At 41.4% G+C, this 16,884-nt stretch overlaps 2 protein-coding genes across 4 annotated transcripts; both read right to left on the bottom strand.

The window, feature by feature from the left end:
* Window positions 1-126: 126 nt before the first annotated feature.
* LOC116722155 (SH2 domain-containing protein 1A-like) lies at window positions 127-12,619 on the bottom strand. 3 transcript variants are annotated; one of them, XM_032566337.1, is made up of 5 exons: window positions 12,487-12,619; window positions 7,965-8,184; window positions 3,350-3,419; window positions 1,190-1,331; window positions 127-983 (listed from the first exon to the last, which is right to left on the bottom strand). In XM_032566337.1, coding segments are annotated over exons 1-5 (477 nt in total). In that variant the 5' UTR covers window positions 12,488-12,619; the 3' UTR covers window positions 127-939. The 3 variants fall into 3 exon arrangements, with proteins under 3 accessions (XP_032422228.1, XP_032422229.1, XP_032422230.1); XM_032566338.1 differs by having other exon boundaries at window positions 7,974-8,184; XM_032566339.1 differs by having other exon boundaries at window positions 7,965-8,179; window positions 12,487-12,605.
* On the bottom strand, window positions 12,022-16,160 carry LOC116722148 (uncharacterized protein CXorf38). The gene is made up of 6 exons (XM_032566328.1): window positions 15,913-16,160; window positions 15,691-15,825; window positions 13,883-14,005; window positions 13,625-13,774; window positions 12,744-12,941; window positions 12,022-12,621 (listed from the first exon to the last, which is right to left on the bottom strand). The coding sequence occupies exons 1-6, from the start codon at window positions 16,117-16,119 to the stop codon at window positions 12,499-12,501; spliced, it is 936 nt and encodes a 311-aa protein (XP_032422219.1). The 5' UTR covers window positions 16,120-16,160; the 3' UTR covers window positions 12,022-12,498.
* Between the last annotated feature and the right edge of the window lie 724 nt (window positions 16,161-16,884).

Below are 16,884 nucleotides of genomic sequence, written 5' to 3'. Positions count from 1 at the left end.
ACTAAACTGAATTACTTCAGCTATCCATTTTTCAGACGTGTTAACGAAGCTAAAAGAAATATTGTTGCAATTCTCAACAAATGTCTCAAGGCACTTTACAAGGAAAAAAAAAAAGAAGGGAAAAAGTCAGGTGAAATTCTTCACTGTATTAAATACCAGTTGCATGCAGCAAAAGCTAAAAGTTTAGTTGACAAACACCTCAATAATTAACTTGTTTATATAACAAAAAGGACGCAAATAAAACCACACGTGCCCTGCAAACGAGCAGTCCAATGCAAAAGCTTCAAAGTCCTTTTTTTTTGTTGTTGTCTTGTTTCACCTGATATCACAAGCGAGTGGAGGCCTGTGGCGCAAAAACGAACAATTAAAACTCCTGCGGTGAAACAGCCTCTCCCGCAGCGCGCCCTCGCGCACCCGCCGCGCGCTTCTCCGTTTCCTCCACTGCTGTCGCCTGTCTGATGCCTTCAGATAAGAGGGAGGAGAGCGAACCGCAGACATAAAGAGGTTCAAAACAGAGCCATTAGCTGAAGCGCGCAGAAAATCCCTTTGGTGTGAAATCTGAAGGAAAGCGTCGGGGCTGCGAGCCGAAGCCGTCTCGCGCAGACAGGCAGCGATGGAGCTCAGATAAAGAACGCAGGTCTGCAGAGAGGAAACCACAGCAGATCAGACAGAGGATTACACCCCGTAATTACGCTGCATTAATTCAAGGCAGAAACACCTTCACCACACACACACAGACATCAGCAAAAAAAAACAAAAAAAAAAACATACACTCTTCAGAGCTCTTCCCAGAACTTTAAACGCCAAAGGTTTTACATTTATTTCAAAAAGCATATCAGAAAATACAAATGCTAATACAAAAATAAATATGGAAAGGTTTCGGCTGAAGCAACAGATGGAAGAAGATGATCCGAGAGCGGTCGGCGTGGCGACGGGGTCTCACTGGCCGGACTGGCCGCCGTTCATCTCCATGTAGACAAGTCCTGCGGTGAAGGAAGCGGTGGAAGAGATCAGGGGGACGTGAGGCAGATGCTATCTCTTCTCCTCTTGTACATCAAAACCATTAGAAATCTCTGACTCATATCAGATCATGCATGGGAGTCGGTCTGCACCAATAATAGCATGCAGTGATGAGTGGAGGTGGGGTTTTTTGGGGTTTTTTTGCTTTCAAATCTGTTTTGCGTCGCACCTTGAATCCAGTTGCTCGGTACCGTCGCTCGGTCCAGAGGAAGGGTGAGGGGAGCTACGCCTTGATGGGAGGTCGGGTGGCTTCTGTAGTGATCGATCAGCGACTCAACAGTCCCAAACTTCAGCAGTCGTCCTCTTAAATCCTGTTAAACACACACACACACACATTCAAGCTGTTGTGAAAATCTCTTTGGTTCCCTTTCAGACTTGTGTCGTGTTTTTGGTTTTGTTTTTTTTGTCGCACTTAATTTGAATGTTTCGAATCCTCAAACACATCCGGGCCAGACTACACTGAAAAAACACAAAATCTTACCAAGACATTTTGTTGTGCAAATATCTTAGGACACATTAAATGAGACTAAACTAACTAGTAAGTAACTTTTCAGCAATAAATAGCTTTTTTATAAGTCAGTAATTCCTTAATAGTGATGAAAAAGTACTACTTCCGCTGGCAGATTATCTGACTTATAACAAAACATTTTTCCCATGTTAAGTGTAATTATCTGCCAGTGAAACTAGCACTTTTTGGAGGGATTTTTAATCAATATTATGGGATCATTTACTTAAAAAACTCCTATCTTGCTAAGATGCTACTTGTAAGTTAGCTTTGTCTTAATTCAAGTATAATAAAGACATCTGAGTGGATACCAAAAGTCTCTGGTGAGATTTTGTGTGTTGGCAGTGTATTTCTATACATCCATCCTGACCAGTGCTACATATGAAGGTTGGTTGAACAGATCCTGCCAGACAACATGAAGTAGGCTAAAAGATCTCAAAAAGCAACACCTCATGCCACAATCTGAAGGAGATTCAACCTGAGGAACAAAGTCGCTGAAATCTATCGGTACAGAAAGACTGATAGATGACATTTCTAAGGATTTGGAGAACCTTCCCATGAGTAACCAGACTATCAAAAGGACTCCAAAGGAGCATCAACAACTCATCCGGGAAAACACAAAACAACCAAGAAGATGTGCATCCTGTTGCATCTGGTGTGAAACTAGTGGTCAGATGATTGCTGTGTTCCCAGAAGCCTTTGTGTTACTGATGCAAAATGTTTGGCCATCAGTTTGCATCTTTATGTGTTTTCCAGCCACATAGTGACATTTTATACCACAATCAGCTATGTTACCTTCAGTTGTCAATAAAAAGGTGTATATATCAAATATGACAAGAGAAATTTGACTAGTTTAATGTCTTGAAATTGGGGCTCTGTCTCTTTAAGAAGCTCCTGCTCTTTCTGAAACTCTGCCTTCAGGAAGTCATCACAATCTAGCTCCTCCATTAACCCTTTAACAACGTTTTTACCAGTGTTATACCGAAGCTTAGCTCCTTTAATGAGCTCAGCAGTTGTGAAGTTCCACCAGGTGTTTGCTAATTGCTGCTGGCTAGTCTGAAGGAGCTGAGAGGGGAAGTCACTGCGTTCTGTGAAGTGGAAGTTTGGAAACATGGACACTGCGTCTCAAAGACGGCGCCCGGTGCACCCAGGCGTGTTGCACACCTGACTGGTTGCCATGGAGATAAAAGGATTTCTCAAACATGCATGAAAGAGTCAAAGCAACACTCCAGGTGTGTTTTTGATGATCATTACGCCATCATGTACGTAGATCTCTATAAAAGTCAGTTTTATACAACACTGCTCCTTTAAGCCCAATCTCTCTGGCATTACACAGCAGGACAATGACCCAAAGTACACTGGCAGGCCCAGCGCAGAGTGGCTCAAAGGAAAACTGTTATGAAGATTTTTGAGTGGTCCAGTCAAAGTAAGGACTTAAATCTTGAGTTAAATGCCGTACTATGAGCATAAACAGGTCAAAATTCCTCCACAGTGACGTAAATAACTCGTCTCCAGTTATCACACATGCTTGATGGCAGCCGTTGCCAAGGGTTACCCTTCCACATAAGGTCGGATTAATTTGGCAAATATCTTAAATTGAATATTTATGGAAGTGAATTTTGTGTGATTTTATTTTTTGACCCCAAAAAAAAAGCCAAAACAGAAAAACTCTTCAAAGAAACAAGCTGTCTTTTTTTTTTTTTTTTTTTTTTTTTTTTTTTTTTTTAGCAGCGTTTGTGTACAGGAGTGGAAACAGCGACTGGCTTCCTGGTCTGCGTTTCAGAGTCTGTACATGTGTCACCTGCTCCTCTGATCTTCACCCACCTGGAGGTACCAGCCGCCGCCGCCGCCGCCGTCGCGCTCCAGCCTGTAGGTGTGTACGAAGGGCGCCTTCCTGTGAAACAAAAACTGCTTTCAGACCACTTCTGCAAAACCGAAATAAGAAAACGTCTGAAACGGGGCAGGTAATCTGGATCTGAGGCCCACGGTGACTCACTGATGTTCGGGGCACACTCACTGTGAAAGCAGACATCAGTCGCTCTGCTCAGCGGTGTCGCTTTCGCCTGAAACATTCTCATTTTACCGCAATATTTTAGAATTTTAATCACTGCTTCCAATATTTATTGGGGGGGGGGTTTCGCTTTCTTTTTGTTTTTTTGTGTGGCCGATTTCTTCAGAAACGAGACCTGGCTTTAGCTCCTAAATGATTCATCAGAGCAGCTTTACATACGTTAACATTATTTTAATTTCTACTTAATCTCTGTGATTTGACTGCGAATATTTTTCTAGTGTAGAAAAGAATCTGTTTTAGGGTTTTATTGGGATTCTGCGAAGAACCAGGCTGGCTCAGCAATGAGACAGGTTTCCAGGAAAAAAAAAAAAAACGTTTCTGGTTCCTGGTCCGACCCGTGAACAGCCATTAGAGACGGGACGGACTGAACGCTGATTAAACTCAACAGTCAGAAATTAGTGGGTTGGTTTTGCAGGTTTGACCAAGGCAAAAGATTTGACCAAAAGATATTTTAGACCCAAAAAAAAAAAGAAATCATCACTTTTGGCCAAAAAAAAATAAAAAAAAATACGTAGGCAATTATTTTAGGAAAGTGGCGACGTATCTGTTTGTTTGAGGGGACAGAGATTTTTAGGACTTGGTGGAGATTTTTCACAAACTCACAGAGGTGAGACAGACGTCCTCTGTGTCTCAGGTAGAGTTGATCATATTACCGATAACGGCCAGCTTTAAGGACATCGAGCGCCATTCAGCCTCTTTGGAGGGTTTTATATGGACGGCATCCATTTCACTGTTTAGCATGAGCAGAGAAAACGTCTCAAAACGTCCTGAAGCTCTTAGAGCTTCAACTCATTGACTGAAGAGATGCTAACGGCTCGTCGCTCAAAGTGTTTTAAATTCAGATCATTAGAGGTGAATTATGCCTGATTTGGTTCCATTTTTGTTTTTGTCCGGTTTGGTGCCGACATTTCTCATCAGGAAGTATCTGACCTGAAATATTTGATAGTACAGCTTGCATTAAATTTAAACTTTGATTCTAGTAATAACTCTGGAGGATTTTCTTCATAAAGCCCTGAGTGACGTGTCGTCGTCTAAGACAGAAACGAGCGCTGAGAAATAAACTGAGTCTTTTTGAAGCGTAATATTGTGATTTATAAACATGGCTACTATGTGATACACCAGTCTAGATGATTTAGTGATATTTGCATAAAGGAGCAGCGGCATGTGATTTGAAACTGGAGTCATTTATTGCTCACATTTTCTGATTTGGGAACATTGATTTTTCGTTCGTCCAGAAACGTATTCAGAATATTTTTCCCTGTACGTGAGTATTTGCTCGTCCAGATTTTGTTTCTCTTTTTATTTTTTTTTTGTCAAATTTAAATGTTGAAGACAATCAAACACATATGATACAAAGAGCAGTTTTAAAGTACTGATTTCCAATGTGAATGAAAAGAAGACATGGAAACCAGCCTGGCCTCAGATAGAGCAGTAACTGAGGAAAACCACACTGATGCCGAGTCAAGAAATCACAAACAGGAAACAGGACGCACGTGGCGCACGCTGAAGAATGTCTAAAAGCAACACATCCCGAAAGAAATCCAAGAACAGATGAAAAACAAACTCACTACCACCCGTCAGTCAGGGAAAGGTCAAAAGGTCATTTCTAAGCGTTTGGGTTCGCCAGTAAACCACAGTGAGAGACGGCATTCACAAGAAAGAACCGGGAGCGTCGAGGAAGTGGTCGACCTGCCAGCATGACTTCAACAGTGGGTTGATGATTCAACCAGGAGCAACATCTAAGACGCTGCAGTCCTCTCCTGGCCTAGTTAAAGCTCACGATTTGAAAACAACAGAGAGAAGTTCATGGCCATAAAGAACGCAAAGAGCCGTTTCACAGCGGCTAGTAAACATCTCCACGCATCCCAGGATTATTTATTTATTTTTTAAAAAAGTATTCTGCAAACCAACAAACGTGAAACTTTTGATGCGAAATTAGCACGACATTTAAGAAAAATAAAATTTGACCAACAATCAAACATGGTGGCGGCAGTATTATGCTCTGTGGACGGAATTCGCCCGTCAGGAACACTCGAGGGTCATGCAGCAGGGCAATGAGCAAAAATATGCAAAAAGGATCTCCTGGAGTGGCCCAGTCAAAGACCAATTGACTGCTGAAAGCCCCCCGAATGTGGCCAAACTAAAAGCATCGTGCATCGGATGAGAACAAGTTTAGCCAGAGTGCTCGGTTCCCCATCGCGGCCCGACTCTGCTTAGAACGAACGCAGGTGTTCACAGACACGCTGACTTGGTCTGCGGCTGTCACTAAATATATCTGACATTAACGAATGCTTTTCTGTGACGTTGTCGTTACATGTACACATGTTGTTTGTCGCTGTGGTTTCGCAGCTCTCTGCTCCATTTTCATTTTTTTCTCTCTCTAGCTTTGCGTCTTCCCCATCTTCGTTAAGACTGAAATAAACCAAAAGGCAAAAAAAAAAAAAAAAGACATGTAACTTTCCACTTGGGAAGATAAATCAGTTTAAATCTGACACTCAGACAATAGTTCTGATTGCCCTGCGGCCGGACGGGCACACTAAAAATAATAATTATAATTAAAAAAAATACAACTAATCATCATGAATGATGTATGTGAGAATGTGGCTGTTCTTATTTATTAGTTTTGTTTTGGGTTTTTTTTTTACCAGTTATTTGTTAATTCTTACATTGTGTGTGAATTGTGAGAAAGTTATTTTTTGATTTTAAGCATATGCACTGACTGATGGCACTTTTTAAATTTCGTTGTTCTTGTGACAATGACAATAAAGATTTATCTTATCTTATCTAACTATTCTGCAAAAAATTTAGACAAAATTCCTCCATGTCGACATAAAAGATTCGTTACCAAGAAGCGCAACAAACAATTAGGCTTAGAGGGAGATTACTTATTACTTTTTTTTTTTAGGTAGCATATTGGAATCTGTTTAAAGAGCTGAGAGATTTACAGTCAATTCACCAAAATTAGTCAGGATACTTTAGATGTAGACAGATTAGGACTTCAAACTACCGTACTTTAAACTAAACGGTAAGTAGTCGTTTTGTATTTATACAAATGTACTTTTTAATTGTACGTTGAAAATGATTTTAATAATCGTTGGAAAGATCTTTTTGTGGCATCAAAACTTTCAAACACTGCTCATAAGTCATAATCTCTGCGGGGACTTTGCGGGTTCATCTGATCCCCTCCACAGGTACGGAACAACATTCAAGTCGAAATTGTGTCTGCGTCGCTCCGAAACGTAAATATTACTGCCGGCCAGAAGAAAACATGTCGCTAAAATAAAAAAATAAAAAGATTACTTTAAACCTAAATCTGACAGAGATATCAATCAATTTTGGGGGCTTAAGTGTAAACTGGATGTTAAAAAAAAGTTTTTAAAAAAAGGGAGAAATATATTTATGTTGCTTTTTTTTTTTTTTTTTTTTTTGCAGTGCAGCTGAAGAGATTTCATCTTTTATTATTATTATTATAATTATTAGTCACACTAATTAGAGACCCGCACATTTCTTTTCACAGCTCCGTTGTTGGGGTCGTTCCGGTCATGCTAACTACTGTATAATTACACATAAAAAGCCTCCTTTTACTTTAAAGCGCTTCACATCGTCACACCCGCAGACCACCAGCCAGGAAGGTCTCGTCAGAGGAATTTGATATGACTAAATAAAAAAAAAAACATTTAGTCTGATGCGTTAATTACAACTTCTTCAGAAAAAGACGTAGATATTTTTTTTTTGTTGTGCCGAGAGCAGAGAGTTTTGCTGCTGCTGTTTCATAACCTCTAAAAATATTCTCAGCGCTTTCAGTTCTAGAAAACCGAGCCGTTCTTGGGCAGCGCGATGCGTGGCGGCACACAGAAGACGGCGTGGCAGAGACTGTGCTGCCGTGGACGAAAAAGGAAAACGCCGAGGTCACGGCTGGCGAGGAGGCTTTGGTTGGCCGTCAGGAGTCATTTCTGCCTGCTTTCTGGGAACCTTTTTTGTTCCGTTCCTTGTGTTTATTTCTCAAGTCTGCGAAGCCAAGCTGCGAAGCGAAAGCGTCCACGGGCACAAATTTCATTTCTGCTAAGCATCTTTTATCGGAAACGTGTGACAAAACTGTTGAAATCGAGAAAAGGGAAGGAAAAAAAAAACCCTTAAAAGATTTGTGGTAGAGCCGTGAAGGCAGGAGTCTTTACCCTGCCTCTGTGGGACCAACTGAGAAAACGCTACCAAGAGAAAAACGTGAGACAAAAAAAAAATCAGAAAAAGTGTGTCTAGTTTTTACGTTTAGATCAAAACCAATACAAAAAATGAAAAAAAACAAAACAAAACAAAACACCCCTCCACCATTGTAAGGTGAGAAGAGAGAAGTGAGAAGTGAGACGTCACCTCACGCACAGACAGTAGGCCCCGGGCACCGTCTCGCTGTCCCTCAGCAGAAAGCTGCCGTCGCATCCGAACCTCTCCAGCAGCTTCTCGGTGACTTTGCTCCCGATCCGGCCGTAGTAGATGGAGCGAACGGCGGCGCCCTCCGTCTCCATGGCGCCCTCAGAGCCAGGTGCCCATCTGCTGCGCTCTCTGCAGGTGGAGGTGAAGGCACTCTGCTGCACTACCAGAGAGAGAGAGAGAGACAGAGAGACAGAGAGCGTGCGAAAGGTTATACGAGGCAGGAAAAGCGTTTCTGGTTTTCACACTTTTCTGTCATGCAGACACAAAACTGCAGCATGCATGTGATGATTTCTTTTTTTTAAAAAACCACATTAAGGAGTTCACGGGGTGGAGCAGAAAAACAATTACTCTCATTCTTTTGCTTTTTCTCCTTTGGAGGCGCGAGTGTCTCTTTTTGTAAAAAAATAAAAACTGAATCGTTCGATCGAATTTAATCGATTTTTTTTTTTACACAATCTGACTTTGTTTTGTGTTTTAAACATGTGGAGAAAATGCAATGATTTAGCGGCACGTTTTATGTGCCTCTCGGACAGAGAGGAGAGGATTCGGGCGAACAGAACGTGGCCCCGAAGCGGACAAACAACCAGCAACCCCCCACGCTCCACCCAACGCCCGCAGCTACACAACACCAATAGCAGCTGTGGTTTCATTTGAACGCCTCAGGCCTGCTCACATGTTTTAAAGTTTTTTAAAAAACACACACACACACACACACACACACACACACACACACACAAAAAACAACATTTCACCTGAGAAAGGTCAGCCCTCTGGGGCACGACAAAGAGCAACAACAGGATTGAACGGAATATAGAGATCTATCTAGAATCGGTCCGAACCATGAAATCCCCTTCCTCGTCGTTGCGTCTGTAACGCATAAAAAAAGTTTGAAAAATTCCAGCTGCATATGTTTTCACACTTTTTTATCTCACGGTTTGTTGAAGCTCCTTTTTTCCTTTACTGTGTTTTCAGATTTGTATAGTCTTTGGTTGGAGTCTGGCAGCCAGCACACATCTCGGCCTCACCACAACCTTCTCCAAAATCCATCATTAGTTTTGTATTCTGAAACCTTTAGTTCTTAATTCTGGTAATTGTCATTCCAAAAATATGAATTATCCTCTTACAGAGTCAGGTTTTTTTTTTTGCTTTTTGTTTTTATCCCACTTTGAACGCTCGCTTTGACTCGCCGTGATGCTGAAGGACAAAATCTCTTTCCAGAGGACGTCTGAACCTTTTTGGTCAAAACCGGCTGATATTCGGAGCTTTTTATGATTTATGATTGCTTCACAAAAACCCCTAATTCTATCTGAGTAAAATGAAAGCCCAGAGCGTAATCCTCTGGGATTGTCCTCTTGTGTATTCGGTTCTTTTCAAAAGGTGCCGTTTCATTTTGCTGTGTAACTTCACGTATTCTACATTGATCAAAAGTTCATCCGTCTTTCAGGAACCCGGATGAAGAAATTTTGCCTCATAATTACGAAATGTAGGTCTGCGACTAGCGATTGTTAGTGTGGTAACACTTTATTTGACATTGTGTGCATAAGACTGACATGACACTGTCCCAAACATGAAGGAGTCTTTATGAATGTCTATGAATGTTGTCATGAAGTGTCATTCGGTAAATAATGACATGAAATAATGACAAATAATTACTTTAAAAGTTGCACTGAAAGTCCATTAGAAGTGACAACTTTGCATTAAGGTGTTATTATTCACAAAAGAATACAAAATTGGCACTTTTAATGCAACTTAACATTAAAAGTGTCATTATTTACCAAATGACACTTCATGACACCAGTCATAGACATTCATAAAGACTCGTTCATGTTGGTGTTATGTCACGTTTATGACAGTGTCAAGTCAACCTTATTCACACCCCGTCAAAAAATAAAGTGTTACCGATTGTTTTAACCACTTAACCCTTTATATGCAACATTTGAAATGCATTAAAAGATGCAAATAAACAGTAAATTGCTTAAAACGTAACTACGTCGCAATCTTTTAGTAAATTTGAACCAGGTGAAGCTGGCCTGTAAAACACGTTTACAGACAAAGATGTTTTTGTCTTAAATGTATATGTTGTACAGATTTGTCTTTATTGCTGCTTTTTCAGAATATCGTCTTTGCTTTTTTGAGTCTGTATACTCCACTCGACGACTAATCGATTAATAAATGAGTTGACGATTTTTTCCCCAATGATCGATACATCACGATTGATCTGATGAATCGTTTCAGCCCCACTGAAATGTAATATTTACTTTATCTCAGAAGGGAAGTGAAACATGACGATAAATCTAATTCTTTGGAGCTTCCTGCTCTCGGCACCAGAACCAGGACCAGAGAAAGAATTGGCCGCCTTATCCGGGTCCAAAATCTGACTGCCGGTTTACTGACGAAACCAACTGGGCTTTCCATGGTTGTGCGGTTCCTGGAATCTCAACACAAAACGCTGATCTCTTGGTGTTCCTTAAATCCACCTCGGATTAGGGAAAGGGTTGAATATGTAAGGAAGACGCTTTGAAAGGAAGTTAGTATGTGACTCTATGTAGGATGTGGAGAAAAAAACACAACAAAATTCTTGAAGGAACTTTACATAAATTAGAAGAAGATAGCAAAATGTAAACAAAAATACCCATCATAATCAAAAGGTGATCATCTCTGTTGATGGATGCCCTGGGTCAGTATTACTCTAACTGAGTCATAGTTGGACCGCAGCACTTCCTGGTGAGGAGACGTCACAAGGATCATATAAACCAATCAGAATACTTTGGGTTACATGTAATGAAAATTTGCTTCCTGGAGGAATGGACTCAGTTTAAAATTTTGAGGTTTTAAATTTTACCCCGTCGGTAACATTTAGCCGTGGTGCGTGATATGAAGCTGACCAGGAATTGCCTGCGCTGTAAACAACCATCCCCCAATTAGAAGAGAGAAGTGCCGATCCGGTCCAAGGCGGCGGTTAGCGTTGATTCCAATGTTTTGGAAGCGTGGCCGACACGGACTGAACGGCTTCGTTCGGTTCCTCCGCTCACGTTGCTAAAACTAAGACGCCGCAGAAAATCAACGTCATCGTTCACCGGTTCTCCTTCTGTTCGCTGATTGGTTGAAATTCTACTGGAGGAATGCAAGTCAGTGGGAGGAAGCCCAGCCTGCGCTGTGAAGGGAGACGAGAACCAAGTAGGATTGTGTAGAAAGGCGATGGCCCGGCAACTGAAGATGTAATATGCTCAAGAACACAGCAGCTGTATTTTATGACTGAGAAGCAAAGACTGGTGAATCCTCGCTGATATTTGAGAAAATGTCCCTTGACAAATTGTACCTTGATGACATCTTCAACAAGCTTCCATCTTAATGCTGGCCGCATGTTTGACTATTCTTCTTGGCAGGAACTCCATGTAGATCATGAATACATTTTTTTTTACCTGACCCAACCCAAGCCCATCAGCATCGCCTCCATTCTGACCAAAAATCATTTACTGCATTTATAGACCCAAGCCTGAAGTAAACCTGACATATTATCTAAATGAATCTATTTCTGCTTTTGTTTTTAGGCTATAATTTGAGGAAGAGGTGCAACTTGTCCTGTTCTTAAGTTTTTCTTTAACGTCTTCCAGCTCCATCTTGTTGCTGGTTGTTACCGCAGGGTGAGTCAAGTGCAAATCTCCTGAGATGTGTGATTGATAAGAGCAGAACCGGGTGTGGCTGTGTGCGCACTGTGCAGCACTTGTTACAGCCTAATAAACGTCTGAACCTTTATTTCTTTATTTCCCCTACTTAGACTACAAGTAGATTAACACAACTTTATATTGTGCATTTGGATTTTGGTTTTCTCTGTGCTCTGTTAACAACCCGACCACAAAGCAATTAATTTTGGCCTGAATTTCAGGTCAGGTTCAGACCATGAATATAAATATATACCCTGACTCAAGGTTTTCCCAACAGGATCAGATTTATTGCCGAGAACCACGACTACAGCAAAGAAACGACGGATCAAACATTTCATTTTTCTACGTTTTATTTGGACCTGAATGTCGGATTTTGAGCCTGTTTGAACAGGAGAACATTCAAAGCTGTGAATCAAACCATTGCTAAAAACACAGACATGCTGTCGTGATGGAGGATTATTGTAGTTAAAGGTGGAGAAAAGCTATCAATAGCCTTCTCCAACATAAAAGATATAAAATAAAAGGCCTTTAAGTCAAGCCACATTTTGTATTAAAACAGTAAATTATTTAAAAATAATAATCTTTGGATATTTTTGCTAGATATATAAACAGACAGTTGATATTATTGGTAGCCAAAGATTTTTTCTTACAATTTTTTTTTACATTTGTCCCCCGTATCCCTTTTAATAAGTGCATACAGTCGAAACAATAAACTGTGTACTGCTGTTCCCCAACTTGTTCTGACCTCAGACCATTTTAAGCACCAAGTACCAGCCCACATAGAGTGCAAAACATACTCTGGTTCTCTTTTAACTTTCTTCTCCTCCTTTAGCCTCCAGAGAGTCGATAGCTTGGAGCTCGGAGGAGAACTGCTCTCCTAGATCTTTGTTTGCCTGGAGGAAGCCCCGCAGCCGTTTCAGCTGCTCCGCGTCCTGAGGAGCAGACAGAGAGTCGGGGGGGGAGAAACGTGTGTCACGCATTCTTTACGTCTTGTTCAAAAAAAAAGAAAAGAAAAAGGAAAAAGATGCAAGTGCGCGGTTTTTGTTCCGCCTACATGCGTCTTTGCATCCTCGTCTTCCTCGTTAGCAGCACGCAGACACTCCCGCAGCATCTCCCGCAGCAGCTCGGCTTCCCACCGGCTGACCGACTCGGTGCCGGACTCCGGCGAGTCAGGGTCCGAATCGGCCGATGGGCCAGCGGAGTCCAGTCGGTCGACACCAAACACGCGTATCGAAAGATCTACGGTCAGCATCTGGATCACAAAAATATATATATATAAATATATATATATATATATAGTGTCGTGAAAACTGGCATAGAGTGGTGAGATCTTTCCTGGTTAACGCAGAAAACAGATCATACAAGCCTGAGAGACATAAGTAATCTTGTATTTTGATTTATTGATGATTATACAAAGAGTAGATGTAATAAAAAGCAGATCAAGAAATGAATAACATGATGAATGAAATGGAGAATAGAATTAAACTCAGATGATTATTAAAAGAAGTTATGTTTGAAGAATTAAGTCAGAAAGATGATTATGTTTGATGATTTATGATGATCATACAGAATACATGGAATTATAGCTGAAGTAATCATACATTGTGTGAAGCATAGTGATATGTGATTCTCAGACTGTTATAATTAGAGTAGAGGTCAGGGTAGAGGTCAAGGGTCTGAGCTGAGCGGGAAGGCAGAGGAACTCCAAAACAGGAACTGGAATGTTTTCTCCGAACCAAATGGTCAGTGGACTCATTTTTGTTGTTGTTTTTTTTTTTTTTTAGAAAAGTTACATACTGCAGCTTTCGTGGAAACACAGCAATTGCTCAATTGCGTTTTCCTGACATTTTCGACAGTCTTGCGCACGTTTGCAATGGAAGCGCAGCCGTAAAGAGCCCGAACGTGGAGCTGCCGCTGTTCTCCAAACAAACTCACGTCTTCGATTTGCCTCCCGACGGTCAGCATGTGGGGCACGAAGCTCAGCTGCTGCACAAAGTGCCTCAGAGCCGTCCTGTAGCGCCTCATCCAGTCGTCCTTCACCCGAAACTCGCAAGAGTGCATCAGCTCGTTCCTGCACTGAATCACCTGGAAGCAGAAACACAGGTGCGAAAATGCGGTTTTAGTCCCGACATGAAGCCGCATTGCAAGTCTTTTTTGTTTGTTTGTTTGTTTTTTCTTTGCTCCACTGCTCACCTGTCTCACCAGCTTCGGATCCACGGAGCTGAAACAGTCGCAGTAGTTGATCAGGTTGAGCAGAGCCGAGGCGTCGAACTCGTCGGCGCGGCTCACCTTAGTCTGACCTCGTGGCATGTACGCCTGAAGACACACAGAGCAGCAGAGCGTGGGGACCCGACACGAGGAGCACAAAGTCCAAACCTTCCTGATGGACTCGAGGTGGTTCGACATCGAGCTGAAACGAGACGTTTTTTTTTTTTTTCCCCTTTCTGCTCCAGAATGCGTCCCGTCACCGTGGTTTCCGTGTCTTCAGCAATGATGAATCCTGATCCTGTCAGAGATGTTTGTTTACGTTGTGCCTAGCATCTCGTCTCAGGTTGGTGTTCACGCGTTTTCACTTCCTCTGAGTCCAGGCAGTGATTTCTGCTGCGTGCTTACCGGTGTGTTGAAGTGGAGCAAAAAAAAAAAATCACACACACACACACGATTCTGAAAAATCTGAAACGTGTGTTTTACATTTGTACTCATCTTATCTCAGAATGGATGTAAATATGTTCGGGGTTGGGGGGGAGGTTGTGCTGATGTTTAATGTAATTTCCCATGGTATGAAAAAGTAGTTATCCATCTATGAATAGTTTTGCAGATTCTACAGATTTTTTGTTAAACATTTAAACCTTTTTTGCACAATCTAAGAAATACATTAAAATATGCAAATAAATAATTAATTAGATCCCTTCTTTAAATAAGAAACTAGACATTTTATTGCCTAAAATGCAATATAATAGCATTCCTTTTGTGACTTTGAACTGAGTGAGTATATATTGTTTTTAAAATACCACTTGAGGATTTAACACTTAAATCAATTACTAAAATAGTTAATCATTCCAATAACTGATTAATCACAATTAATTGTTTCTGCCTTAGTTTAGCAGAACCTCTAGAAAATTTAGACAATGAAATAGCTATGGCGCTTTTTTTAAAAATGATTTCATAATAGGTATTGGATGGCGAATCTGTTTTTTATTTCAGATAAAAGCAGTACTGCCATCTAGCGGAACTTTGCAGTACAGTAAGTCTCTCTGTGTACAGCTCAGGAGTCTGCTGCTACAAGTGGCTCTTCGGATGCCTCTTAATCATTTTGGCTGAAAATAATACAGTACTGACAAATTTTTTTAAATATGAATATAGCAAATGCAGGTTTGTGGCTGTTTTTATCCTGCAATTTTTGAATTTGGTTGCAAGTAATATGTTTTAGATCTGCTTTCATTGTCATTCGATTGGAATCTAAATGCTTTTTCACAATTTTGTTTTCCATCCCACAAAAAAACAAAAACCATCCTATTTTTAGGATTTGAAAAAAAAAGAGTAATACCAACCTTCCTAGAGTGGCTGTGTATCTGAAATTATAATTTATCATCCAGCAAAATGTGTTATTGTGACAGGCCTACCCGGTGAGCAAGCTCTGCACTGGCAGCCAATAAAACATCATGGAGACATCTTCACTCCAACCAAACCCTCTGAGTTTCTGATGTCACTATGCTAAAGCTAAGTTACCTAATAGTCCCATGCAATGGTGAAGATTCAGATCTTTTCGGGGAGATATTTTTTGCAATGAATGAGTCATTTTATGCTCAATCATCTACTGACAACACAAATTGTCAACACAAGAAGTGGAGGAATAAAGTTTGGGAAGCAACTTTGGAGTCCCTCCCACAACTGTACAAATGTGCGACGCGATCAATTTGATCATCAATCAGTTTGATTCAGCACACGTTTCTGCGACATTGGGTTGACTTTGCGAGTGGATGGAGTGATGTGTGGTCTACCTTGGCCAGCTCCCAGTGGTCCGTCCTCCAGTAACGTGGAACACAGTTTGTCCAGTGGATTGTGCCATCTGGCTGTCTGTGGTGTTTCAGGATAACTCTCTGCCACTCTGCACACACCCTGCATACCGAGACAAGCTGCCAGTACGGAAACCCAATGAAACACACTGGCTGCGGGAAGTTATAAATGGAATACATTTACGGGAACAAAGGGTCAAATCCTACCGTATTTCCTCTGGGTTTACAGGAAGAGGTCTCGCAGGGTCTCCGCAGGGGAGGATACTGGTTGAGCAAATCTCCGTGGAAAGCTCTCAGCTGCTGGTCGGTGAACGGAAGGAGGCCGTCCTTCAGGATGAGCAGGCAGCGTCCTGCTTTCAGCCAGTTCTTGTACTCCTCGTCGTTCAGACGGAACGTCAACTCCTCGCGGCCCATCTCAGCTCTACTTCCTCATGAAGTGAAAACACAACAAAGGGGCAGGCCAATGTTCAGGCCACGTGCCCAGCTCAGCCCACTGGCTGCAGTTCAGCACGACGGCCACCAGATGGCGGTGTGTTACCGTAGCTACATGATGCCGGGGCGGGAAAACCAGGTGGGCTGGTCGAGGGAGACAACTTTATGAGTGAAATAAGGGAGTTTATGACATAAGGGAGTATGTGTGGCAGAGAACTCTCAAAAATTGGATTAACTTAGTTTTGAAAGATTTTTATCTGAAGCTGAAACATGTAAGAACCTCATGTCATCACCTGCAGGACCAGGGAGGTCACCAGAGACTACTTGGAATCTGTCAATACTAGCGAGACTTAAAATCTCAAATATTCATATTGAGGATATTTTCATTTCAGATCACAGATGTCCTTTTTAATTTGTCTTTAAGCATGGAATTATCTAAAACTCATCGTTTCATTGTCTCTCGTAATCTAGTTCGTAACTTTGCTGAAAAGTTTTTATTTCTCTTGACACGGCAGTTACGACATTGATTGTCTAGCTAATGTTTTTAAGCCAACATTTTGGGGAAATTCTAGATGAAAATCTCTTTATCAACTCTGTACCTTGTGGGAAAAGCCAGACTGGCTCTGCGGAGCAGCTATGTAGGAAGACTGGATGCTTGTGGAAGCCAACTAGGCTCTCTGCCCATCTCCTGCATTTGAAAAAGGTTTTGATTTCCCACAACTAGCCCACTGTATAAAAAAAGTTCAA

This window comes from Xiphophorus hellerii, chromosome 6 (genome assembly GCF_003331165.1).
Source record: "Xiphophorus hellerii strain 12219 chromosome 6, Xiphophorus_hellerii-4.1, whole genome shotgun sequence".
In the NCBI taxonomy this organism is placed as follows: Eukaryota; Metazoa; Chordata; class Actinopteri; order Cyprinodontiformes; family Poeciliidae; genus Xiphophorus; species Xiphophorus hellerii.
Note: the sequence above shows the minus strand (reverse complement) of the source record. Positions and strands in the feature narration are given on the sequence as shown.

What these genes read in the sequence shown, in the direction of transcription:
- LOC116722148 (XM_032566328.1), bottom strand. Translation starts at nt 16,119, where the DNA reads ATGGGCCGCGAGGAGTTGACGTTCCGTCTGAACGACGAGGAGTACAAG. An exon ending in ACCACTGGGAGCTGGCCAAG is followed by an intron (nt 14,006 to 15,690) that starts GTAGACCACACA and finishes GTGTGTCTTCAG; the next exon opens with GCGTACATGCCACGAGGTCA. An exon ending in TCGGGAGGCAAATCGAAGAC is followed by an intron (nt 12,942 to 13,624) that starts GTGAGTTTGTTT and finishes TTTGTGATCCAG; the next exon opens with ATGCTGACCGTAGATCTTTC.
- LOC116722155 (XM_032566337.1), bottom strand. An exon ending in GCGGCGGCTGGTACCTCCAG is followed by an intron (nt 1,332 to 3,349) that starts GTGGGTGAAGAT and finishes TGTGTTTAACAG; the next exon opens with GATTTAAGAGGACGACTGCT. An exon ending in ACCGAGCAACTGGATTCAAG is followed by an intron (nt 984 to 1,189) that starts GTGCGACGCAAA and finishes CCTTCACCGCAG; the next exon opens with GACTTGTCTACATGGAGATG.